Here is a 24,967-nt window from a genome sequence, read left to right as displayed (position 1 = left end):
AGTTGACGACCTCCACAACTATTAGCCCATCAGCTACTTAATTTTCGGCACACTTCTGTAATATGTTTCAAACACTTTGATTCTCTTATTTTTTATTTTTTCACTATTTGTGACCCACTTTGATACAGTTTTGTGGCCCAGAAGTATGTTCTCAGAAGTTTATTGAATTAAAGTCCTGTGTTTGCTACATTAAACTTCCTGTAGTCAAAAATGCCTTCTTTGCCTGTGCTAATATTCATATGTCTACCTTACTTTATCCATCATGCGTTATTGTGCTTCTAAGGTAGCAGTATTCTTCACTTCAGCTACTACATAATCCCAAATTTTTATGCAAAATTTGTTATAAATCTTGTTTGTGGCATTCCTCAATACCTTCATCTTTTGGTTTACTTACAGTCCATATTCTGTGGTCATTAGACTGTCCAGTTCATTCAAGAGATACTTTAATTCCTCCCCACTTCCAAGGAGGATTGCAATATAACCGGCAAATCTTATCGTTGGTGTCCATTAATCGTGAATTTCAGTCTCACCTCTTTTTCGCATGGGCCTTGTGTTCCATAGATCCCATTGAGACAGGGAAGCTTCAGGGATGTGGAACAAGTTCACTCACACATTAATAAAAAGCAAGCAAATCATAGAAACATAGATTGTAAAGTGAGCAAACAGTAAACTGCCATACTGCTTATTGGTGATAAAGTTTATGATAATTTTCTTTTTTCAAATAAATTGTAAAGAAAACTATTAGTCTACTTAAAAAAATAGAGACGCAGAAGCTGCTGCCTTATCAGTTACACTGCAGCACTACCATCAGCTTGTTAGTTGATTTCAGTGTCATAAAAAAAAATATGCTTCAACAAAATCTCAGCCAGAAGAGCTTAGGCCCCCAGTGATGTCCAAGGAAGGAAGATAAGGGTGTAATATTCCATCAAGGGATGGAGCACAAGCTCGCCCTGTTTCAAAGGCGGGGAAGGAAATCGGCTGTGCTCTTTCAAAGGAATTATCCTGCCTTGTGCCTTCAGTGATATATGAAAGTTGCAGAAACCCTAGATCTGGATGGCCGAAAACGTGTTTGAATTGTTGTCCTCTTGAATGTGGATATAATGTGCTGATCACTCTGCTACCTTGTTTGGTGGCAGTGTTGATGCTTGTCTTTTATTGCCTTCTTGATATTGTTGTGCAGGTTGAGAACTTTCTTCCGGGTATTCAAATTGTTATTTGTCAGCCCCCTCCCCAGGTGTTCCACAGATCTAAATATGTATCTTGTTCTACATACAGGATTTGGATGCCAGTTCTGCTGCAGTTTTCTAGAGTTTTCCAAGATATCTACATCTATCAACATCTACATCCATACTCCGCAAGCCACTTGACGATGTGTGGCGGAGGGTACCCTGAGTACCTCTATCGGTTCTCCCTTTTATTTCAGTCTCGTATTGTTCGTGGAAAGGAGGATTGTCGGTATACTTCTGTGTGGGCTCTAATCTCTCTGATTTTATCCTCATGGTCTCTTCGCGAGATATACGTAGGAGGGAGCAATATACTGCTTGACTCTTCAGTGAAGGTATGTTCTCGAAACTTCAACAGAAGCCCGTACCGAGCTACTGAGCGTCTCTCCTGCAGAGTCTTCCACTGGAGTTTATCTGTCATCTCCGTAACGCTTTCGCGATTACTAAATGATCCTGTAACGAAGCGCACTGCTCTCCGTTGGATATTCTCTATCTCTTCTATCAACCCTAATCTCAGTCTGGCATCTGCTTTACTGACGATCAAATTTATATGATCATTCCATTTTAAATCACTCCTAATGCGTACTCCCAGATAATTTATGGAATTAACTGCTTCCAGTTGCTGTCTTGCTATTTTGTAGCTACATGGTAAGGGAACTATCTTTCTGGGTATTCGCAGCACATTACACTTGTCTACATTGAGATTCAATTGCCATTCCCTGCACCATGCATCAATTCGCTGCAGATCCTCCTGCATTTCAGTACAATTTTCCATTGTTACAACCTCTCGATACACCACATCGTCATCCGCAAAAAGCCTCAGTGAACTTCCGATGTCATTCACAAGGTCATTTATGTATATTGTGAATAGCAACAGTCCTATGACACTCCCCTGCGGCACACCTGAAATCACTCTTACTTCGGAAGACTCCTTTCCATTGAGAATGACGTGCTGCGTTCTGTTATCTAGGAACTCTTCAATCCAATCACACAGTTGGTCTGATAGTCCATATGCTCTTACTTTGTTCATTAAACGACTGTGGGGAACTGTATCGAACGCCTTGCGGAAGTCGAGAAACACGGCATCTACCTGTGAACCCGTGTCTATGGTCCTCTGAGTCTCGTGGACGAATAGCGCGAGCTGGGTTTCACACGACCGTCTTTTTCGAAACCCATGCTGATTCCTACAGAGTAGATTTCTAGTCTCCAGAAAAGTCATTATACTCAAACATAATATGTGTTCCAAAATCCTACAACTGACAGGGGCAGCATATGTTCTTTTGGGCACAATGTGGTCTCTCCGCTGCAGTTCTGCTTGTGCCGTTGTCCTACTTTCCAAACTTTGCAGATACACTGGTGAAATGTGAGAGTGCAGCAAACAGATTTAGTTCCAGAAATTTTACTGAGTTTGATATGATGATTTTGTCCAGAATATGACAGGTGGGGGCTACAGTGAGTCGGCGCAGTGGTTAGCACACTGGACTCGCATTCGGGAGGACGACGGTTCAATCCCGTCTCCAGCCATCCTGATTTAGGTTTTCCGTGATTTCCCTAAATCGTTTCAGGCAAATGCCGGGACGGTTCCTTTGAAAAGGCACGGCCGATTTCCTTCCCAATCCTTCCCTAAACCGAGCTTGCGCTCCGTCTCTAATGACCTTGTTGTCGACGGGACGTTAAACACTAACAACCACCACCACTACAGTGAGTCAGCCAAAAGCCAAATATCTGATAGTTAGTTCTGACATTATGTTTGAAGTACACATAGATTCCAGAACTGTTATGAGGCAGGTAGAAAAATAAAAGTATTTAATAGTGATAAAACTGGTGTGGGTAATACAGATATAAAATATAGAGTACGACAAGGCAGAAGTTTCTTGCGGGACAAGAATGTTTCCAACAACTGTATGAAGAGAGTGGGTAGACTTATTGTTTAATCTGCACTATGCTACGGATTTTAAATGCTGGCCACAAAAAGACCTGTTGCTTTGCGAATGGATTATTTGTAAAGGAGTAACAGAATGGTGAGAAAAGGAAGAAACTAATTAAGGAAGATCTGCAATGATGACAAATGATTCAAAAGGTAATTGTTGAACTGGTACAGACATTTCTCAAGAATATCAGACCATCAGTGATCAAAGAAAATTTTTGCGTAGAAAGCACCTGGCAGATGAAAACTTGGCAGACCATGGCATTTTCAAAGAGAGTGTGTGGACGAGGTGAATTCGAAATTGATTTGTTGACTGCAGGTTCCTTGGTTTTGGCTGTGTTAGGTATTGATCTTCTGCCCAATAGTGACATGAAAATGGAATCGAACGCATTTTTCACCCTTATCTTGAGTGGCTACCTTAACCAGTACAGTGATCTGTGTGCATGCTTTGTGGGCCGACCCAAACTTTTGTATGTTGCACTGTCTACATCCTTATGTCTTAGTCAACTAACTTTGCCACCTGGTGCACACAATATTACTTCAATGCCTGCAACAAGGAGAGTAAGACAATGAGGAATCAAGACCAAAGTTGAAACTCCCTGCAGATTAAAACAGTGTTCCAGACTGAGACACTCTTCAGAACCTCTGCGTTTCTCAGGCAAGTGCTCTACTGACTGAGCTACCCAAGCACAGCTCACGACCTGTCCTCACAGCTTTACTTCAGCTGGTATCTTGTTTCCTACCTTTCGAACTTCAAGGAAGTTCTCCTGTGAAACTTGGAAGACTAGCACTCTTGGAAGAACGGGTATTGTATAGACATGGCTTAGCTACAACTTGGAGGATGTTTCCAGAATGTAATTTTCACTCCGCAGTGGAGTGTGTGCTGATATGAAACCTCGTGGCAGATTAAAACTATGTGTCGGACTGAGACTTGAACACAGGACCTAGCAAGAGCGCTCCTGTGAAGTGTGAAGTGTGGAAGGTAGGAGACGAGTTACAATTGGAAGTGAAGTTGTGAGGATGGGTCGTGAGTCTTGCTTGTGTAGCTCAGTCAGTAGAACATTTGCCCGCGAAAGGGAAAGGTTCTGAGTTCGAGTTTCAGTCCGCTACACTGTTTTAATCTGTCAGAAAGTTTCATATCAGCGCACACTGCGCTACAGAATGAAAATTTCATTGTGAGACCAAAGTTATCATGTGCTCACCTTGACTTTTAGCACTTGCATGCATGTCGGAAAGAAGAGACACTTAATGATCCACAGCTGTATGAAATAATTCAAATTTGAATTCCTTGACATCAACTGATATAGTCCATATCAATTCAGGCAGGCTAGGAAAAAATTTTACCTTCATAGTCTCAGATGTTATTCAATTTAGCATATGTTGAAGTGAAGGACTGAGTAAGGAACACACAATTTTTTTGTTTTCTCCAAAAAAACCTTCTGCTCTGAGATACAGCCCACCGAAGATTATACTGCGCAAACCATTTTGAAGATGTGAATTTTGGTAAAAATTTTAAAATGTTGTATCTCTGGAACAGTTCTAGATATTTCGTTGGTTTTTTTTATATGAAAGAAAATTGCCTTATGGTTACAAAAAAATCCTCCTTTTGGGCTTACCTATCAATGTTTTTACTATAGTGTTCTGAACTTTTTAATAATTTATGGATTTTTTCAGAAATGCCAATCCATAAATTTTTTCTGTTGATTAGTATCATGTAGTTCTAACATCCCTGAAAAGGGGAGCTTCCACTTTTAGCTTGAACAGGTTTTATAAACAAATGAATTTTTTGCCATACATCAAACCTTTTTTGTTACACACACTATCACATAACAGGTTCATAAAAATCAAATTCTTGCTGTATTTAACATAATTTTAATTTTGAAATATGAGTAAGACTCTCATTTTTCATGCATTTTAAATGGTTCCGAAGTGTATGTGAAAGTTCCAAAGACATAAAGTTTTCAATTTATACAACTTCTGTGCACTCTGTTTTGTACTGAAATTAGGCGGTCAATGAACTAAAAATGTGGTCCACTGCTTCAGTATCTTCCTTTGATAGAGTGATGCCTTCCTGTTGAACCAATAGGAACTGCACTTCAATCTTCAAAACATTGTGAACAGGAAGTGAGCACTGATGGCGTTGTTGCTGTCCTTCAGCTGGAAGCCTATATCCTGCAGCTGGTCCATGTGGTAGCATTAAGTTCACTACAATTTCATTTAACTCATAATTGGTGTCTGTAATCTCTACAATCGACCAGTGACACACACACACACACACACACACACACACACACACAACAAACATCCCCTTCTCAGGTTGTGAATCTGAATATTACCCTGCTGTTTCTGAGGTGTTGGCCAAATGAAAGAAATTAATTCTTTCTTGCTTGCAATATGAGTTCGCCCATCACTTTGTTTGGACAAAAGAATGAGGGCTGTTGATGTGTAAGATTTCACAACACTGGTAAAATCCTCAGCATTCTGAATCACAGCTGTGTCTGGCCTGGAAAGATTGTTTTGTAGCATGGTGCTTCAGCAGGCCTCCTACTCCATCACAAGGCCCCTTCCCGTTTCCAGTATCACTGTATACGCAGTCAGTTGGCACAAGTGACGTACTCAAAATCAAATAGCTTGTAACGATTTTTAAAATGACTAGCAGCAGCATCAGAAATAATGATCATCTTCTCTGCCCCTGTTTGCAGTTGAAGAATTTTGCGCATTGCTAGCAAAACATGTGCTGAGTCATGTCATGTGTCATCACTTATAACTGGCAGCGGAGTGTGCGCTGATATGAAACTTCCTGGCAGGTTAAAACTGTGTGCCGGACCGAGACTCGAACTTGGTAGAGCACTTGCCCGCGAAAGGCAAAGGTCCCGAGTTCGGTCCGGCACACAGTTTTAATCTGCCAGGAAGCTTCAATAGAAGGACCGATGACCTTTGAAGCCTGGTCCCTTCAACCCCACAAAACAACCAAAGACAATAGAAATAAACATTGTATCAAAGAAATTAGTAAGAAGCAACTTCAGTGAAGACCTACATTACCCTTGAAAGTTAAAAAAGATATTTTAAAATAAAACCTGTCCAACTTAAAAGTAATCACTACATGGTTCTAATCAACAGAAAAAATCTAACTCTTCTGTAAATCATAAAAAAAATTCAAAAGGTAAAAGAACTATGACATGTGTCCAAACAGAGGATACTATTGTAATTATAAACCAATTATCTTTCAAATAAATAACTCGTAACAAAATATCTAGAACTGCTACAAAGATACAGCATTTTTTTAAAAATTCCAAAATTTGCATCTTCAAAATGGTGTTCGCAATGTCATCTTTGGAGGCCTGTATCTTGGGGCAGGAATTTTTTTTGGAGAAAACAAAAGATGTGTGTTTCTTACTTACTCCCAAGACTATGAGGGTAACCCCCCTCCCCGAAGTGATACAGATTATGCCAGTTACATTAGGTGCAGATCTACTACCCAATTGCGTCATATGAATGAAATTCAAGTAATGTAGACATGTTTTGATTGGAAGTTTGAGTTGATCTGAGGAGCGTGCACGGATAGCTGTGACTGCTTGCAAAAAGTAGCAAATCTAGGATCAAGTCCCAGTCCTGGACAGTCATGTCTCACTATTGAGTAGTAGATCTATTCCTAACACAGCTGATGTCCAAAAGTTCAGTCGATTTACACGCATGTAAGAAATAAGGACATGTTGTCGTGCGCATGAGGCTGACACCCAAATACAAAGCCTCAGCGGAGGACAGGAGGAATACAGCAAAATGATGATCCTCGTATTAATTAATCCAGTATAATAAAAGCAATAAATAATTAGTTTCTCGAATAATGACGCCGGTCTCTCGACACTGTCCCTCACAGGACGCGTTCGTGAAGATCGTGCGGACGGAGGGTGTGACGTCACTGTGGAGTGGCCTGAGCCCCACACTGGTGCTGGCGGTGCCACTGACGGTGATTTACTTCACGTCGTACGAACAACTGCGGCTGCTGATCCGTGACCGGCACGGTGGTGTGCAGCCTGTGTGGGGACCACTGGTGGCGGGTGCCGTGGCGCGCACGTGGTCCGTGTCTGTCGTCAGCCCACTGGAGCTGGTGCGCACCAAGATGCAGTCGCGCCGCCTCTCCTACCTCGGTGAGTTGTAGGGACACCTCCCTCCGCAACTGGAGGAACTGAATGTCAGACGAGCAGTCGCTCACAGTCGGTGGATAGCTCGTTCCGTCCGCTCGGTAGTAAATCGGGTTCCGAACTGACGGAACGAGTTTTACACTAGTGCCCAGTCTAACACCTACAAAGAACTGCTTATCTGACGTTTCTGCAGCCCCTCCTGACACCCCAGCGTATACAGCATAGTGTTTGGCACTCATACTGCCGTTTACTGTCTGCTCCGGACTGATGTTCTCAAGGAAAGGGTGACTTGACAGATGTGACACCACCTAGGTGTCCACCTACTGACTTGTCTCTTGCTCTACTTTGATTAAAATTACAACTTTACCATGAAATTGCTGTTTTTTGTTGGACAGCAAACCTCATTTCTGTGAATTTGTTTGCTCGATCTTTCCTAATTGTCTCGAGAATAAATGTCAGAACCTCAATAATTTTAAGATGACATTGAAAGAAAAGACTTTTTACTTAGCTTCGTTTGAGTGTCCATTACAACTTGTTTCCATTGTTGCACAGTGTTTTCAGTGAGATGATTCTGCATGCCAAATGGATTTCAGAGTTCAAATTTTACAATATACAGTACTAAATGAGTGCAATAGGCCATTTGTTTTCACTTTTCCACATTTTATTAATAATCTTTGCTAATTAATACCAATCAACATTAGTTCAGAATACAGAATGGCTTTCAGCTGTAGTGGAGGGTGGCGGCAGTTGTAGTGTTTCCTTTCCTCGAGGTTCTGCCGTGAAAATATAAAATCTGATTGGGTTTCGAATTTTGATGGAATAAGTTACGGATAAGGCGGACTTCGTGTTATCGATTGAGATAGTGCTGTAATTTGACTGTGCATGGCAGACCAGGTCGGCAACACTACAATAAGCGACTGTAAGGAAATAGCATCAGAAATAAATTGAAATTTACCTATAAGTCTGTTAGGAACGTACTATTAATTATAATATAGTCTTCGTGGCTGTCTTCTTAATTTTCTTGTAGGATGACCTGTTTTCATTGTTCTCCGTCTGTTGAAAATTTCTTTAAGTTGTCACTGTCAGGATTAATTCTTAAATTTGACGATAACCATTTCGAATGACTATTGAAATAACTTCGTTTTGTAATATAGTTTTAATTTCCACTTAAAAGCATATTTAACACAGCGCCGAAAAATAAATGTCTTTCGTATGAAGACAAGGGAGAGAGAGAGTAATCAGATCGTTGTTAAAAACAAACACCTACCGAAAAAAAAAGATCAAAATTATTTATATAAATCGGTCGCTAGCGCATCGCTCTTCTGCATGCGCGATCGTAAGTCATATCTTTGTATTGGCGGCGGCACGGTAGTCAAATTACCGTTACAATGCCTCCTCTACTGACACGCTCCCCAAGCGAGCGTGGCACAGAGGGAAACATTCCACGTGGCAAAAATATATCTAGAAACAAAGATGATGTGACTTACCAAACGAAAGCGCTGGCATGTCGACAGACACACAAACAAATAGAAACATACACACAAAATTCAAGATTTCGCAACCAACGGTTGCTTCGTCAGGAAAGAGGGAAGGAGAGGGAAAGACGAAAGGATCTGGGTTTTAAGGGAGAGGGTAAGGAGTCATTCCAATCCCGGGAGCGGAAAGACTTACCTTAGGGGGAAAAAGGGACAAGTATACACTTGCACACACACACACACACACACACACACACACACACACACACACACACACACACACACACATCCATCCATCCGCACATACAGACACAAGCAGAAATTTGAAAAGGCAAAGAGTTTGGCCAGAGACATCAGTCGAGGCGGAAGTACAGAGGCAAAGATGTTGTTGAATGACAGGTGAGGTATGAGCAGCGGCAACTTGAAATTAGCGGAGGTTGAGGCCTGGTGGGTAACGAGAAGAGAGGATGTACTGAAGGGCAAGTTCCCATTTCCGGAGTTCTGACAGGTTGGTGTTAGTGGGAAGTATCCAGATAACCCAGGCGGTGTAACGCTGTGCCAAGATGTGCTGGCCGTGCACCGAGGCATGTTTAGCCACAGGGTGATCCTCATTACCAACAAACACTGTCTGCCTGTGTCCATTCATGCGAATGGACAGTTTGTTGCTGGTCATTCCCACATAGAAAGCTTCACAGTGTAGGCAGGTCAGTTGGTAAATCACGTGGGTGCTTTCACACGTGGCTCTGCCTTTGATCGTGTACACCTTCCAGGTTACAGGACTGGAGTAGGTGGTGGTGGGAGGGTGCATGGGACAGGTTTTACACCGGGGGCGGTTACAAGGGTAGGAGCCAGAGGGTAGGGAAGGTGGTTTGGGGATTTCTTAGGGATGAACTAAGAGGTTACGAAGGTTAGGTGGACGGCGGAAGGCACTCTTGGTGGAGTGGGGAGGATTTCATGAAGGATGGATCTCATTTCAGGGCAGGATTTGAGGAAGTCGTATCCCTGCTGGAGAGCCACATAAAGAATCTGATCCAGTCCAGGGAAGTATCCTATCACAAGTGGGGCACTTTTGGGGTTCTTCTGTGAGAGGTTCTGGGTTTGAGGGGATGAGGAAGTGGCTCTGGTTATTTGCTTCTGTATCAAGTCGGGAGGGTAGTTGTTCCGTCCTCCATCACAGCGGGAGCCACCTCCTTCCTCAAAATCACCCTCTCCAAACCTTCCAGGAATTTCTCACTTCCAGCCTTGCCCCTCTATCTTTCTTGAAAAACCTTAATCCTACTCCCAACATCACCACACCAGGTTTTGAATTTTGATGGAATAAGTTACGGATAAGGTGGACTTCATAATATTGATTGAGATAGTGCTGTAATTTGACCGTGCATGGCAGACCGGGTCGGCAACACTACAATAAGTGACTGTAAGGAAATGACATCAGAAATAAGTTGAAATTTACCTTATAAGTCTGTTAGGAACGTACTATTAATTACAATATAGTCTTCGTGGCTGTCTTCTTAATTTTCTTGTAGGATGACCTGTTTTCATTGTTCTCCGTCTATTGAAATTTTCTTTAAGTTGTCACTGTCAGGATTAATTCTTAAATTTGGCAATAACCATTTCGAATGACTATTGAAATAACTTCGTTTTGTAATATAGTTTTAATTTCCACTTAAAAGCATATTTAACACAGCGCCGAAAAATAAACGTCTTTCGTATGAAGACAAGGGGGGGGGGGGAGAGAGAGAGAGAGAGAGAGAGAGAGAGAGAGAGAGAGAGAGAGAGTGATCACACCTACGCAAAAAAAAAGAAATCAAAATTATTTATATAAATCGGTCGCTGGCGCATCGCTCTTCTGCATGCGCGATCATAAATCATATCTTTGTATTGGCGGAGGTGCGGTAGTGAAAGTACAGTTACACAGTATATGTTGGGGTCTGCTTAACTACAATTTCTAATTGAGGCTGATCTCAACATAAAGTTGTTCTCCTCCTGCCTTCTATACTGAATTTGCAGGTAAGTTATCCCCTCTTGTAACTATATTCTATTGTAGATTCCTTTAAAAAAAAAACCATACCCAGTTCTTGGAAAAAAAACTCAGGTCACACCCATTTACAAGAAGGGTAGTTGAAGTGATCCACAAAACTACTATCCAATATCCTTGACATCGATTTGTTGTAGAATATTAGAACATATTCTGAGCTCAAATGTAATGATCTGTCTTTGCAATGCCAACCAACACGGATTTCGAAAATGTCGATTATGTGAAACCCGACACTCACTTATCTCACATGATGTACTGAAAACTTTGGATCAGGGCAATCAGGTAGATGTTGTATTTCTTGATTTCCAAAAAGGACTTCTCAATACTGCACCTATGCTTATTGTCAAAAGTGCAATCATATAGGGTATGAAATGAAATTTGTGACTGGAATGAGGATTTTTTGGTAGGGAGGATGCAACACGTTATCTTGTATGGAGAATCGTCGTCAAATGTAGCAATAACTTTGGGATGTGCCCCAGGGAAGTGTATTGGGATCATTGCTGTTAATGTTGTATATTAATTACCTTGAAGACAATATTAATAGTAAAATCAGGTTTTTTGCAGAGGATTCAGTTAGCTGTAATGAAATACTATCTGAAAAAGCTGCATAAATATCCAGTTGGGTCTTGATAAGATTTCAAAGTGTTGCAGAGATTGACAGCTTTCTTTAAATGTTCAGAAATGTGGAATTTTGCATTTCACTAAATGAAAAAAAAATCCTATGCCTATAACATTAATGAGTTACTGCTGTAATCAGCCAGCTCATACAAATACCTGGATGTAACATTTTATAGGGATATGAAGTGGAATGATCACATAGGATGAGTCATGGGTAAAGCGGGTGGTAGACTTCAGTTTATTGATAGAATACTGGGGAAATGTATTCAATCAGCAAACGAGTTGGTGTGAAAGCCACTCATGCAAACAGTTCTGGAATGTTGCTCTCATGGGTGGGACCATAGATAGGACTAACAGGGGATACTGAATGTACACAGAGAAGGGCAGCACAAATGATCACAGGTTTGTTTAATCTGTGGGAGTGTGTCACAGAGATACTGAAGGAACAGAACTGGAAGACTCCTGAAGATAGATGTAAACTATCCTGAGAAAAGCCTATTAAGTGTTTCAAGAACACACTTTCAATTCTTACTCTTTGACTATACAACTAATCCCTGCGCATTGCTCATGTAGGGATTGTGAAGATAAGATTAGAATAATTACTGCATACACAGAGCCATTCCACTATCTACCATGCACCTCACGGTGCAGAATGTAGGTGTAGTTGGTTGTTGTTCTGTCATGGGCTTTCTGATGATTGTACTTGTGTAATAAATTGTATTTGAAATATTAATGGATTGCATTGTTACAAGACTGGTGTATATTGTGTTATTTGCTAGGCAATGAGAATTTCATTACAACTTCTTACAACTACTTTTCTGGTGGATGGTGAACAAGTCTGAGGATTAAAGAGCTGTCACACAAGAGCTGCAATACGTGACGAGCGTCGCTGAGGTGCACATTTGTCTGTGTGTGAAGATAGGTACTAATCGAGCACATCGGAATGTTCGCAGAGATCGGGGAGGCTCTGAAGACTCTGTACCTGACCCGTGGGGTGATGGGCTTCTGGCGCGGCCTGGGCTCCACACTGCTTCGTGACGTCCCCTTCTCAGGTACGGCTCGCTCTGACCCGCTCGTTTCTGCCGCTGCTCTGTTCGTGTCTGCAGTCCTCAGTACTCACTCTCCTCTTCTCCCGTCTGTCTGCAGCACTGTATTGGCTGAATTATGAGGCACTCAAGAGCAAGTTCGGTCCGCCGACACCGTCCGTCAGCTTCTCTTTCTTTGCCGGCGCCGTGGCGGGCTCGGTAAGTCGGATGTCCTTATGCCTGCAACGTTATTGAACGGTTTTTATTTGGTCTGTGTGGTATTTAATTTTGTTAAGAAATTTGCCTTTGGGTTGGTGGGTTGTAGGTGACAGTGTCTAGTCGCTGTTGTACCTCGTAAGTGGAACAAGTCGGGAGTCGATACTCATTACAAGCGCTCTCTCTCTCTCTCTCTCTCTCTCTCTCTCTCTCTCTCTCTCTCTCTCAGATAGTGTGAATCCCACTCAGTAAGTAGAGATGGAGAATGGAGATACAAGATGTGTTGTGAGATGTGTTTGTGAAGCTGATTCTCTTTATCGCCTAGTCGGATTGTTTTTCACAAAATGCCCTGTATTTTCTATGAAGCTCTAAAGAACAACCACTTCATCTGTTTGCAGTTCTGAGAATAGCTCCTAGGTGTCAGAAGAAATGAGTAGCCAGATGTTGAACGTGGTTTCTTGAACAAAAGGCTATCATTGCTGATTTATCTTTGATTCCTTCTGAGATAAATGTTGATAGTTACTAAAATGATATATCCAATACCGTGCGGTATCAGTAACACATACTACTGACATGAGGGGGAGTACTTTGAAAAAAAAAAAAAAAACCACGCACGTAAGTTGTTGTTGACTTTCATTAACAACATTCTTTTTAAAGAGATACTGATGTATATGTAGGGTCCCAGAACCTGAAACATCTTTGAACACTTATTTGTTGTGTGAGTCTGTTTGACTTAAATTTTGTGGATTAGGTTTAGTTGAAAATTTAAAATACTTACAGCGTCTGATTGAAAAATATTGTTTTTAATGAATTTTTCTAAGGTTTAGAATATAATGCACAGTATACTTACAGAAGGTGGGCACACAGAATCTGCTCCTCGCCTCCCACAACACCGACCACCACCACTACCACCACCACCACCACTACCACCACCACCATTGCTATTGCCTGGGTTAAACTAAACTTGACAATATCTCTAATGGTCAGCATATAATAATTACGGTACATATGCATCCCATTAAACAAGCAAGATTGCTTAACAACCGAGTAACATCAGGACTGTGGGTACGCCTCCCTCAGGTGTATTTTAAGCAATGGAAACTGCCGGTCAGAATATCGACAATGTAGGAATAGATACATTTGCTACTTACTGTAAAGATGACATATCAAGCCCGCCATTGTGGCCTTGCGGTTCTAGGCGCTTCAGCCCGAAACCGTGCTGCTGCTAAGGTCGCAGGTTTGAATCCTGCCTCGGACATGGATGTATGTGATGTCCTTAGGTTAGTTAGGTTTAAGTAGTTCTAAGTCTAGAGGACTGATGACCTCAGATGTTAAGTGCTCAGAGCCATTTCGACATATTAAGTTGCAGACAGGCACAATAAATACACTTACATGTAAGTTTTTGGTCAAAGTCTTCATCAGAAAAAGAAAGAAGAACATGCACAAGTCTTTCACACAAGCAAACATACTTCACCCACACACGATCACCAGATCTGGCAGCTCGGACCAGAATGCGACTGTCACGTGGAATGGAAGTGGCAGTCTGGTGGCGACAGGGAAGGGGAAGGGACAGGGGCAGCAGTGTACGGGTGGGGGAGAGGGGAACACTGTCTGGCAAAATGTGCAGCGTCTGGAGGTTGTGTGGAAGGGAGGTGCGGAAAAGGAGAGGAGCAGGGAAAGATGGGAGGGTGCACTGGCAGAAGGCGGCAAACGGAGATGGGGAAGACGAGGATGGGAAGGAGGTGATGAAAACGGAGGGATATGGAAGTTATTGCGCGGAGGGCATGAGCACAGTACGTTATAGTAGGGTGAGGCCGAGATAATTGTAGGAGCGGAGACTGTGTTATACGGATGACTCCCGTGTGTGCAGCTCAGGAAAGCTGGCGGTGGAGGGGTGGATCCGGATGGCTAGGGTAGTGCGGCGGCGATCGAAATCCGGCACGTTATATACGTGTGCACGGTGTGCCTTGGGGTGTTACTTTGCTCTCGGCTATTTATCCTGTTGGACAGCTGATTGGTAGTCGTACCAATACAAAAAGCTGTGCAGGTACTGCAGCAGTACGTGTTACACATGTCGTATGTCTCGTACCGGCCTGAGGAGGTTAGAGTACACGGTGATGGGGGTGGTTCATCTATAGCTACAACACTACTCTGCAATTCCTAATTATGTGCTTGGCAGATGGTTATCGTATATATTTACTGTACATACATATTGTACAAGCAAGTGTCCCTAATGACCAAATGTCATCAGGACTCTGAGTATGCCTCCCTTAGTTGCATATTGCGTGATGAAATACGTATGTCCATATGTGATGAAATGCACACAAGTTTGGGACCCCATAATGTACTGTGGCATGAATTATACAATCTGTCACTACAAAATCTTATACATGTTTCACTATACGTGGATACGTGTATTTCATCACGTAATATCGAGATGAAATGTTGCCCAGTGTAAACTGGTATTGCCTCCGAATTTTGAGTTACAGTACCTTAACAATACTGATCTCATTACTCTTGATTTTCTTGTTCTGGTAAACCGTATAATCTTAAGATGGAGGTCTTTTCTCCTTTACAGTCTGCTGGAAATGAGATGAGTGCTTATCTGTTTCTTCAACTAACAACTGAATCATAAAAAGAGTGCTTCATCTCATATGTAAACATATTGTACCACCAGCTACAATAGACAGTGTTGTTTGTAACTCAGATGTCTTTTTGTTAATGTCCACTTTCTCCTGACAAGACTCCATGTTTAGATTAGCGTTTGTTGTCTACTTTAGTACCTAAGTCAGCAACAGAGTGCCTAATCCAGCACCTAACTCATTACTTAAACGTGTCTTAATTGTCTTGATCTCTGATTGTACAGCCCGGACCTCTGGGCTACATTCTTGGACACTGGCAGGAAGCTGGTGTGACATGCCTGCCAAACTGTGTTGTTCACCAACCTCAGAACATGTCCTACTAACTGATGCCTTCTTCTAATCAGGTTGAGCCACAAATTTCTCTTCTCTCCAATTCTATTCATTACCTCCTCATTAGTTAGGTGATTGACCCATCTAATCTTTAGCATTCTTCTGTAGCACCACATTTCGAAAGCTTCTATTCTCTTTTTGTCTAAACTATTTATTGTCCATGTTTCACTTCCATATGTGGCTATACTCCATACAAATACTTTTAGAAAAGACTTCCTGGCACTTAAATCTATACTCGATGTTAACAAATTTCTCTCCTTCAGAAATGCTTTCCTTGCCATTGCCAGTCTACATTTTATATCCTCTCTACTTCAACCATCATCAGTTATTTTGCTCCCCAAATAGCAAAACTCATCTACTACTTTAAGTGTCTCATTTCCTATCTCTGACAGAATTAAAATGTCAACGGCAAATGTCAAAGTTTTTATTTCTTCTCCATGGATTTTAATTCCTACTCTGAATTTTTCTTTTGTTACCTTTACTGCTTGCTCAATATACAGATTGAGTAACATCGGGGATAGGCTACAACCCTGTCTCACTCCCTTCCAACATTTCTACAGAAACCAAACTGATCTTCCCTGAGGTCGGCTTCTACTGGGTTTTCCATTCATCTCTAAAGAATTCGCGTTAGTATTTTCCTGCTGTGACTTATTAAACTGCTAGTTTGGTAATTTTCACATGTCAACACCTGCTTTCTTTGGGATTGGAATTATTATATTCTTCTTGAAGTCTGAGGGTATTTCGCCTGTCTCATACATCCTGCTTACCAGATGGTAGAGTTTTGTCAGGGCTGGCTCTCCCAAGGCCGTCAGTAGTTCCAGTGGAATGTTGTCTACTCCCAGGGCCTTGTTTTGACTTAGGTCTTTCAGTGCTCTGTCAAACTCTTCACGCAGTATCATATCTCCCATTTCATCTTCATCTGCGTCCTCTTCCATTTCCATAATATTGCCCTCAAGTACATCACCCTTGTATAGACCCCCTATATACTCCTTCCACCTTTCTGCTTTCCCTTCTTTGCTTAGAACTGGGTTTACATCTAAGCTCCTGATATTCATACAAGTGGTTCTTTTTTCTCCAAAGGTCTCTTTAATTTTCCTGTTGGCAGTATCTATCTTACCCCTAATGATATATGCCTCTATATCCTCACATTTGTACTTACTCCAATTCTCTTGGTGCCTTACAATCATTGCAGAATCTGTACCCAACTGAGGAGATGGTCCAGCTGATATATGACCAACTGTACTCCTGCTGGGTGCCTGGTCGTGTAGGAATATGGGGCAATGAACAGGCCGATCGGGCTGCCAAGGAGGCCTGCAGAGATCAGGATGTGATCTAGTGTCCTATTCCCTTGCAGTCTGTTATTTCTGCACTCCACAAGAAGTGCACAGAGTTGTGGGAGGAAGAATGGCTGGCGGTGATGGCCAATAAACTGTGGTTGGTGAAGTAAGCAACTCGGCCGTGGCGTTCCTCCTGCCGGTTGCTCAGGCGAGAAGTAGTAACGCTCACGCATCTTCGGATTGGGCACTGTCGTCTCACACATAGCTTTCTATTATGGCGGCAGGATCCCCCGTTTTGTGATGCTTGTGGTGTGCACATTTCTGTCCAGCACATTTTTACAGACTGCATTTTATACTGCGATGAAAGGGCAGAAGCACAAGTTGATGGGGATCAGCCCTGTGTTTTAGCTAATGATGAGACGGGTGTGTCTAGGGTTTTAAAGTTTTGTGATGTGTCTGGACTCTGGCCTAAACTTTTAGGCTGGAGGTTTTAGTGTATTGCAAAGTGGCTGGCTCCTCCCTTTTTTCCTTGTGGTCAGCCAGCCACTTCCATCTGCTATATTGTTTTAGCTCCCTCTACCACTTTCTTACTGTGTTGTCCGTGTTTTACTGCTGACTTCATGCTTCGTCCCACGCTTCAGTGTGGGTAGGCACATATTTTTCCAAGCTTGTTACCTGTGTTTTATGTTCTGTTTTATTGTATTGTTCTGAGTATTTTCTTGACACCCGTCTCAATCTGTTACTGAACTGGCACTGAAGACTTTGCCGTCATGCGCCCATACAACCCTCTCCATCCATCCCTCCATCCATCCATCCCTCAGTAATGGTGTATTCCCTGTCCTTTTGAAAATTACTGAAATTATACCAGTGCATAAAAAGGGATTAAAAACTGACACTGAAAACTACTGGCCAATATCATTAACCTCAGAACTATGCAAATTGTTGAATCATATTTCACCAAACACAATCTGTTAAACAATCTACAACATGGATTTAGAAAAGGGAGATCTACTACAACAGCAGTAGCATCTTTTATACATGAAATATTAAATAAGCTGGACAAAAGTGACAAGGTAATAGACACTTTCCTAGATATGAGGAAAGCCTTTAATACTGTGAATCGTACCATTCTTCTGTGTAAGCTAGAAGAGTACGGGTTGAGGGGACTAGCCTTGAAATTACTTACCTCCTATTTGAAAGACAGGAAACAGTGTGTAAAGCTAACTTATAAAAATAATGAGCAGCTCCTAACAACTAAATCAACCTTCAGGACACTTCCACGTGGCGTGCCTCAAGGAAGCATACTAGGGCCTTTTCTGTACCTTGTATATGTAAATAACTTATTTGAACCCCAAAATTGCACAGTTGTAAGCAATGCCGATGACATATCCTTCATCAGCTGTGGCAGTGATATGCAGTCTGCAGCTAACAGTACCGAGATCAGTTTCAATACTCTGTCCGCATACCTTACAGCAAACAAGCTTCTTGTAAGTAAAGACAAAACGGTAATAATTAAGTTCATCCTCAGTTATAATGCTGCCATAACTGATACTGTATTTACATCCCCATTGGGTCTTGCATATGCAAATTCACATAAATTTTTTGGGCATTGTTGTTGATGAACACTTATCATGGAAAGAACATGTTCATAATATTTGCAAGAAAATCAGTAGAAATGTGTATCTACTGAAACGGGTGTCAGCCTTCGTGGACCATGATACTTTAAGGCAAATATCTTTTGGGTTGATTCATCTGCACCTTCAGTATGGTATTGAGATATGGGATGGGGCATCAGCGGTTCATATAGATAGACTTTTTAGATTACAAAGAAAGGCAGTAAGAATGGTAGCCAAGGTAAAGAAGAGAGAGCCTTGTAGAGACATCTTTAGAAAATATAAAATTCTTACAGTGTACTCCACGTATATACTGCAGTCAGTCTTGTTCGTGAAACAAAATCCTGAATTTAATATGACAAACAGTAATGTACACAACTATGATACACGGGGGGAAAATTTTCATAGAATTGTGACCAATAAAAAGGCAACGGACCACAGCCCACATAGAATGGGAGCAATTTTCTACAATGCACTACCCTGTGAACTCAAGAAAGCAAATCTAAATATGCTAAAGAGTAGATTGAAGCAATTATTAATAGAGAAGTGTTGTTACTCTATAGAGGACTTTAAGTTGTAGTGCCATCTTGGAAAACAGTGACAGACAATGTCTCCGATCTATCTGTGGTATGAAAGAATGTAATTATACACTGTATTATGTGTACTGTACTATTATAAATAGAAGCTAAATTGTGTTACACTATAGAGGAATCTACTTGTAGTGCCCTTTTGAAAAATAGTGTGTACAGACGTGTGTCTGATCCATATGATGTTATGAAAGAATGTAAATATTTTACTGTATATGTGTAATGTAAGCTAAATTTTTCCGACAATGTCCGAAAACTTTTCGTTATATGCACAGAAAATGAATAAATAGTTATACCCTGTGCAAAATTCTACCATATGGCTTCCTCCTTCATTCATTACCCCCATTCCATATTCATTTACTACTTTTCCTTCTCTTCCTTTTCCTACTATCAAATTCCAGTCACCCATGACTATTAAACTTTCGTCTCCCTTCACTATCTGAATAATTTCTTTTAACTCATCATACATTTCATCAATCTCTTCATCATCTGTGGAGCTAGTTGGCATATAAACTTGTGCTACTGTGGTAGGCGTGGGCTTCGTGTCTATCTTTGCTACAATAATGCATTTACTATGCTGTTGTTAGGAACTTACCTGCACTCCTATTTTTTTTTTTTTTATTCATTATTAAACCAACTCCTGCAGTACCCCTATTTGATTTTGTAATTATAATCTTGTATTCACCTGGCCAGAAGTCGTGTTCCTCCTGCCACCGAACTTCACTGATTCCCACTATATCTAACATTAACCTAGCCATTTCCCTTTTTAAATTTTCTAACCTGCCTGCCCGATTAAGGGATCTGACATTCCACGCTCTGATATGTAGGACGCCAGTTTTCTTTCTCCTGATAACGATGTCCTCCTGAGTAGTCCCCACCTGGAGATCCAAATGGGGGACTATTATACCTCCAGAATATTTTACCCGAGAGGACACCATCATCATTTAACCATACAGTAAAGCTGCATGCCCTCGGGAAAAATGACAGCTGTAGTTTCCCCTTGCTTTCAGCCGTTCGCAGTACCAGCACAGCAAGGCCGTTTTGATTAGTGTTACAATGCCAGATCAGTCAATCATCCACAATGTTGCCCCTGCAACTACTGAAAAGGCTGCTGCCTCTCTTCTGCGTCTACATGTACATGGATACTCCGCAAATTACATTTAAGTGCCTGGCAGAGGTTGATTCGTAAGTTCATAGTATTTTTCCAAATGAGCAACAAAGCCTTCGTCGGAGAGAAGAGAGAGTGCACGCGCAGGTGCGCCCGCGCGCGCGCGCGCACACACACACACACACACACACACACACACACACACACACACACACACGACTGCAGTCTCTGGATGCGGAGAAGTATGGCATTCTACTTCACTATTTACAATAGTCTGCCAGTGTTGGAGTAATTTTTTGATTCTGCAGCTGTGGAAATTGTGTGGCTCTGAGACGAATAACTCGTTGAGGCTCATTACGGGTCCATTTTCATCAGGAAAACAAGTTCCTTCAAGGTTGTTTGATACAGAGCAGAAAAGATGAAAGTCTGAGGGCACAAGATAGGGCGAATAAGGTGACTGCGGAATAGCTTCCCAGCCAACTCCTGTGTAGTGCTTTTTGTCAGTGTAGCAATATGTGGTTGGGAGTTATCATGGATTAGCATCACTTCACAAAGTCTTCCTGGTCATTCTTCTCGGATTAAGTCTGCGTGGCATCTCAGTTGTTGACAATAAATGCCAGTAGTGATGGTTACACCTCAGGCAGCAGTTGGTAGTACATCACACCATTGCTGCTCCACCAGGAGTATAACATTAATGTAGGTTGATTCTTACAAAGAAGAAGACAGCAACCAGCCACTATTAATATTGCTTTTTATTTAAGTAAATAGCACTGTAACCGGTTTCGAACTGACAAGTTCATCATCAGATGGCTGTTCACATGATTTGCAAGATACACTTTACATAATTGTCAGTTTTCGATTTTTATTCTTCCACTGTGGCGAAATATTCTTGGTGTGTTGGTGCCATCGAAATCTTTGTCAGCTTTACATGTGGCAAATACTTGTTTTTGTGTGTGTGTGTGTGTGTGTGTGTGTGTGTGTGTGTGTGTGTGTGTGTGTGTGTGTGGCGCTTTGCACGATATGGTGATTTGAAAATTATGTAAGTGCTGCGTATATTTTGGAATGTTTGAAAAATACAATCCTGCAATTTCGCAACAAAATCGTGCGGAATTTTTAATGGCACCAACACACCAAGAATATTTCGGCACAGTGGAAGAATAAAATTCGAGGACTGATGATTCTGTAAAGTGTATCTTGCAAATCATGTGAACAGCTGTCTGATGATGAACTTGTCAGTTTGAAACCGGTTATTTACTTAAATAAAGAGCAATATGAATAGCGGCTGGTTGCTGTCTTCTTCTTTTTAAGAATCAACCTTCATTAATTGTACACAGCCATGGTCTCACTATGTCAGTATTAGACAAAATAGCAGTATAACATTATCTCTTGTGTATGCACAAAGGTCTTTGTGTGGGGAGTTGCTGCTTTGTTTGGGCTCAACCATTCCTTTCTTTTCCTTATGTTAGCATTTCTTGTCACCAGTAAGGATACAGCATAGGAATGATCAGTGTTGTTCAGGAGCCAATTGTTGACAAGCAAGCATAGATGTGCATGTGATCACTGATGATATTTATGATTTTGTCTTAGACCATGCAGACCTGTACTGCCTATGTTTGAACCATCCCCATTGTACGCAAATGTCACACCATAGTGGAATGTTCACAGTTCATCACGTTTGCCAATTCTCAAGTACACTGAAGTGGATCATTGTGGATTAATGTGTTTAAATGAACTTCATCTCAATCCTGTAGATCTTACTGAATGTAGAGTGTCACTAATGTCAAAACAATCCTCCTTAAAACAGGAAAATCATTTTCCTTGCCATGCTCTGTCAAATGGCATTAAGCCCATATATGGTGCAAATGTTTCTAGCTACCTCCACTGCTATCACACCTCTATTAAACTCAAACAGAAGAATATGTTGGAAATGTTCAGATTTCTCCCCTTGATTCCATTTTCTAGTGTCCACAACTCCACTCGCTATCTCCAGATGACAAAATGATAATATGTAAACTCAGATAGCTACAGGGAAATACAAATAAATATTACATTTGATAAATAAAGCCGTAACAGCTGGAATACCAGTGTGCGAAACAAAAACACTGTAAACCTATGCACCAACCTAATATAAAAAAATTTGGGGCATTATCCGAATAAAATGCCGTATACTGATTTGGTTTTTTAATGGTACTGGACAGGTACCAAGTGCGTCTTTTCTATGTCAGTGTTTAATTAATTCAGTTGATTTCTAGCTATTTCAGTGCTACTCCTTCCCACTCTCTCCCTCACTTACTCACGTACTGCCATCGTGTGCCCTGATTTTCCTCAGCTCGAAAGATATCGGTGTGATGTCAGTTCACAAGTTGCATTTGTGAAGCACCTCCTAATGACAGTCAGCGTGATATTTTATGGTTTATTATTGTGGTTTAAGGGTAAGAGCCAGATCTGGGGGAATTTACAAAGCATTTGTGGATAAGAGTGAACGGGAAGGCTTAGGACAAGGATTGGTCACAGACTAAGTATACAAGCGAAGGAAAGATTATGGACAATAGGCAAAGGGTAAATTGAGTTTTATACCGAATTATTGTACACTAGGTATATAGTATAAGAATGTGATTAAAAATGTTATTTTCACTGCTTTGGCAACAGCCATATTTTTTAGCAAATAGAATTACCGATCTACCTACGTAACTCTTACGTAGTGCACTGTCACCTCTTGCTGTACTGGTCTTTACTATTGTATTGTTGCACTGTGTGAGTTTACAGAAGGCCAGTTATGTGCCAGTTACTTTGATTTGTGTTGGGATTTCTCCCTTGTACTGGAAAGTGCTCCTTTCAATGTCAAATACCAGAAAACCAATCTGTGTATAATGTCTCGGGGTATTAGGATGACTTGCTAATCTCTCTGTGTCATCCCACTATCTGATCTTCCCCAACCTCTCCTTCTTTCATTGCTGAGGCAGAAACTAACAGTACCAAAAGCTGGGAATAATTTCTCACTTTCAGATATGTCTTTGGGCAATACTCGAATATCACCCCTTGATAATAAGCACCAGCCAGCCATTCTCTCTTTTTGTAATTTTGGAGGATACCTTAATGCCTTTCTGAGCTGATTTTGTGTGCTTCGTGCAAATTCAGGTATCTTTATCTATTTTGCATCACAGTGTATTAGACATTTGTATAACACTTACTGTAGATCACAATTTTTGCTGTTAAACCCACCTTTTCCTTCAGCATGGTGATAGTGTGTACATTGAAAGTGGTAATTTAAGTTTACAAATGAGTGAAAAAGTACAAGAAATGAAAACCACGTTTTTACTTATATTCTGGAACAGTGTCTGATTTTGTTTTAGCTGTAGGGACGTATTACCTGTTAATGCTAACAGTAAAACTCTGCTAGTTACAATGATATCACTGCTTCAAAGAGGAGACATCAAATTGGCTAATACTTGTATGCAATGACTTACCTTTTTTTAGATTGCTGCCATTGTAACGAACCCGTTTGACGTGGTGAAGACGCACCAGCAGATTGATGTCGGTGAAAAGGAAATATACTCAGGTAAGACGTTTGACTGCCACATCTTTTTTTATGTAAGTACCATCACCGAGGTCAAACTGAAAATTTTCACTCGGCCGATTTGAAGGTTTGAGCCATATTGTTTGGAATTACGTGTGCCATATTTTATGTTTGTAGTTATTTATTGTAATGCTACCAGCCATAACTCATCTTTTGCTCAATGTAATGGTTGTTCTGTAATTTTTCACCTTCCCATCTACTGTGTCTTGCTCACACATTTTGCATGCCATTTAATTTCTTGTTTGTTATTTCATTTGGGATGTAGCTTCCTTGTGCACAAATTCCCTTGTAAATATTTTGTGTAGTATCCATTCCTTTACTTTAACAGATCCAGTATTGCTTCTGTTCCCTTTCTATACTGAACATTCCTTTCTCCACACTTTTTATGAGCTGTACAAAGAACAGATAACTATATTGTGGAGTTCTGATTTATGTCCATCTCCTACTGTAAGAGTAAATGTGGAGCTATCTTTCGCAATACATTACTGAATTCTGGAAGAAGTTAAAAGAATGTTCAGGCAGGATTTCTGGCATACAAATATGTCTGGTGTTTAACACCTCTTTCATACAGTATTGTCACTAGTTTGACAACAATATAGAAAGGAAAGGGTGTTACTCACTACATAGTGGACGTATTGAGTCACAGCCAGACACAGTGAGAAAGAATGATAGAAATATTTCGGCCTTTGGATAAAGTCCTTCAGAAGTAGAAAAAGCGCGCGTGCGCGCGCTCCCACACACACACACACACACACACACACACACACACACACACAAAAAGTCTCTGGGGTGCTAATGCCCATCTACATTGCTTTTGGGCCTTAGTACCCAGAGACAGTGGCCGTGTATACATGAATTTTTGTTGTGAGAATGTATGATAGTTTTGTGCTTCTGAAGAAAGACTTTGTCCAAAAGCTGAAATATTTCTAGTATTCTTTTTCATCGAGCACGTCTGTGACCCAATACCTCTGCTATGTGGTGAGTAAAAATCAGTTGTTTCCATATTACTCTTATTTCGTCATGGGCCCATTGTTTGTGATCTGCTTGACAATTTTTAAACTCTCTCCCCTCAGACACAGATAGCCATTTAGTTGCCCACTCTGACACGCATTATCACTAAATTCAGTTCTTTTTATCCAGTTTCGGTACATTGGCTCGTGTGAGCGGAA

General features: G+C 41.1%; 1 protein-coding gene across 2 annotated transcripts in view; it reads left to right on the top strand.

Annotated features, from left to right (window-relative positions):
- LOC124718864 (probable mitochondrial glutathione transporter SLC25A40) overlaps window positions 1–24,967 on the top strand; it is an 83,444-nt gene that overhangs the window by 1,696 nt on the left and 56,781 nt on the right. For both annotated transcript variants that reach the window (XM_047244498.1, XM_047244497.1), the window contains exons 3-6: window positions 7,028–7,298; window positions 12,377–12,475; window positions 12,570–12,667; window positions 23,699–23,780. In XM_047244498.1, the coding sequence (XP_047100454.1) occupies window positions 7,028–7,298; window positions 12,377–12,475; window positions 12,570–12,667; window positions 23,699–23,780 (550 nt within the window). The remainder of the gene's footprint in view (window positions 1–7,027; window positions 7,299–12,376; window positions 12,476–12,569; window positions 12,668–23,698; window positions 23,781–24,967) is intronic.

Source organism: Schistocerca piceifrons, chromosome 10 (assembly GCF_021461385.2).
Source record: "Schistocerca piceifrons isolate TAMUIC-IGC-003096 chromosome 10, iqSchPice1.1, whole genome shotgun sequence".
In the NCBI taxonomy this organism is placed as follows: domain Eukaryota; kingdom Metazoa; phylum Arthropoda; class Insecta; order Orthoptera; family Acrididae; genus Schistocerca; species Schistocerca piceifrons.
The sequence above is the reverse complement of the archived record's forward strand: the minus strand, read 5'-3'. Positions and strand labels throughout refer to the sequence as shown.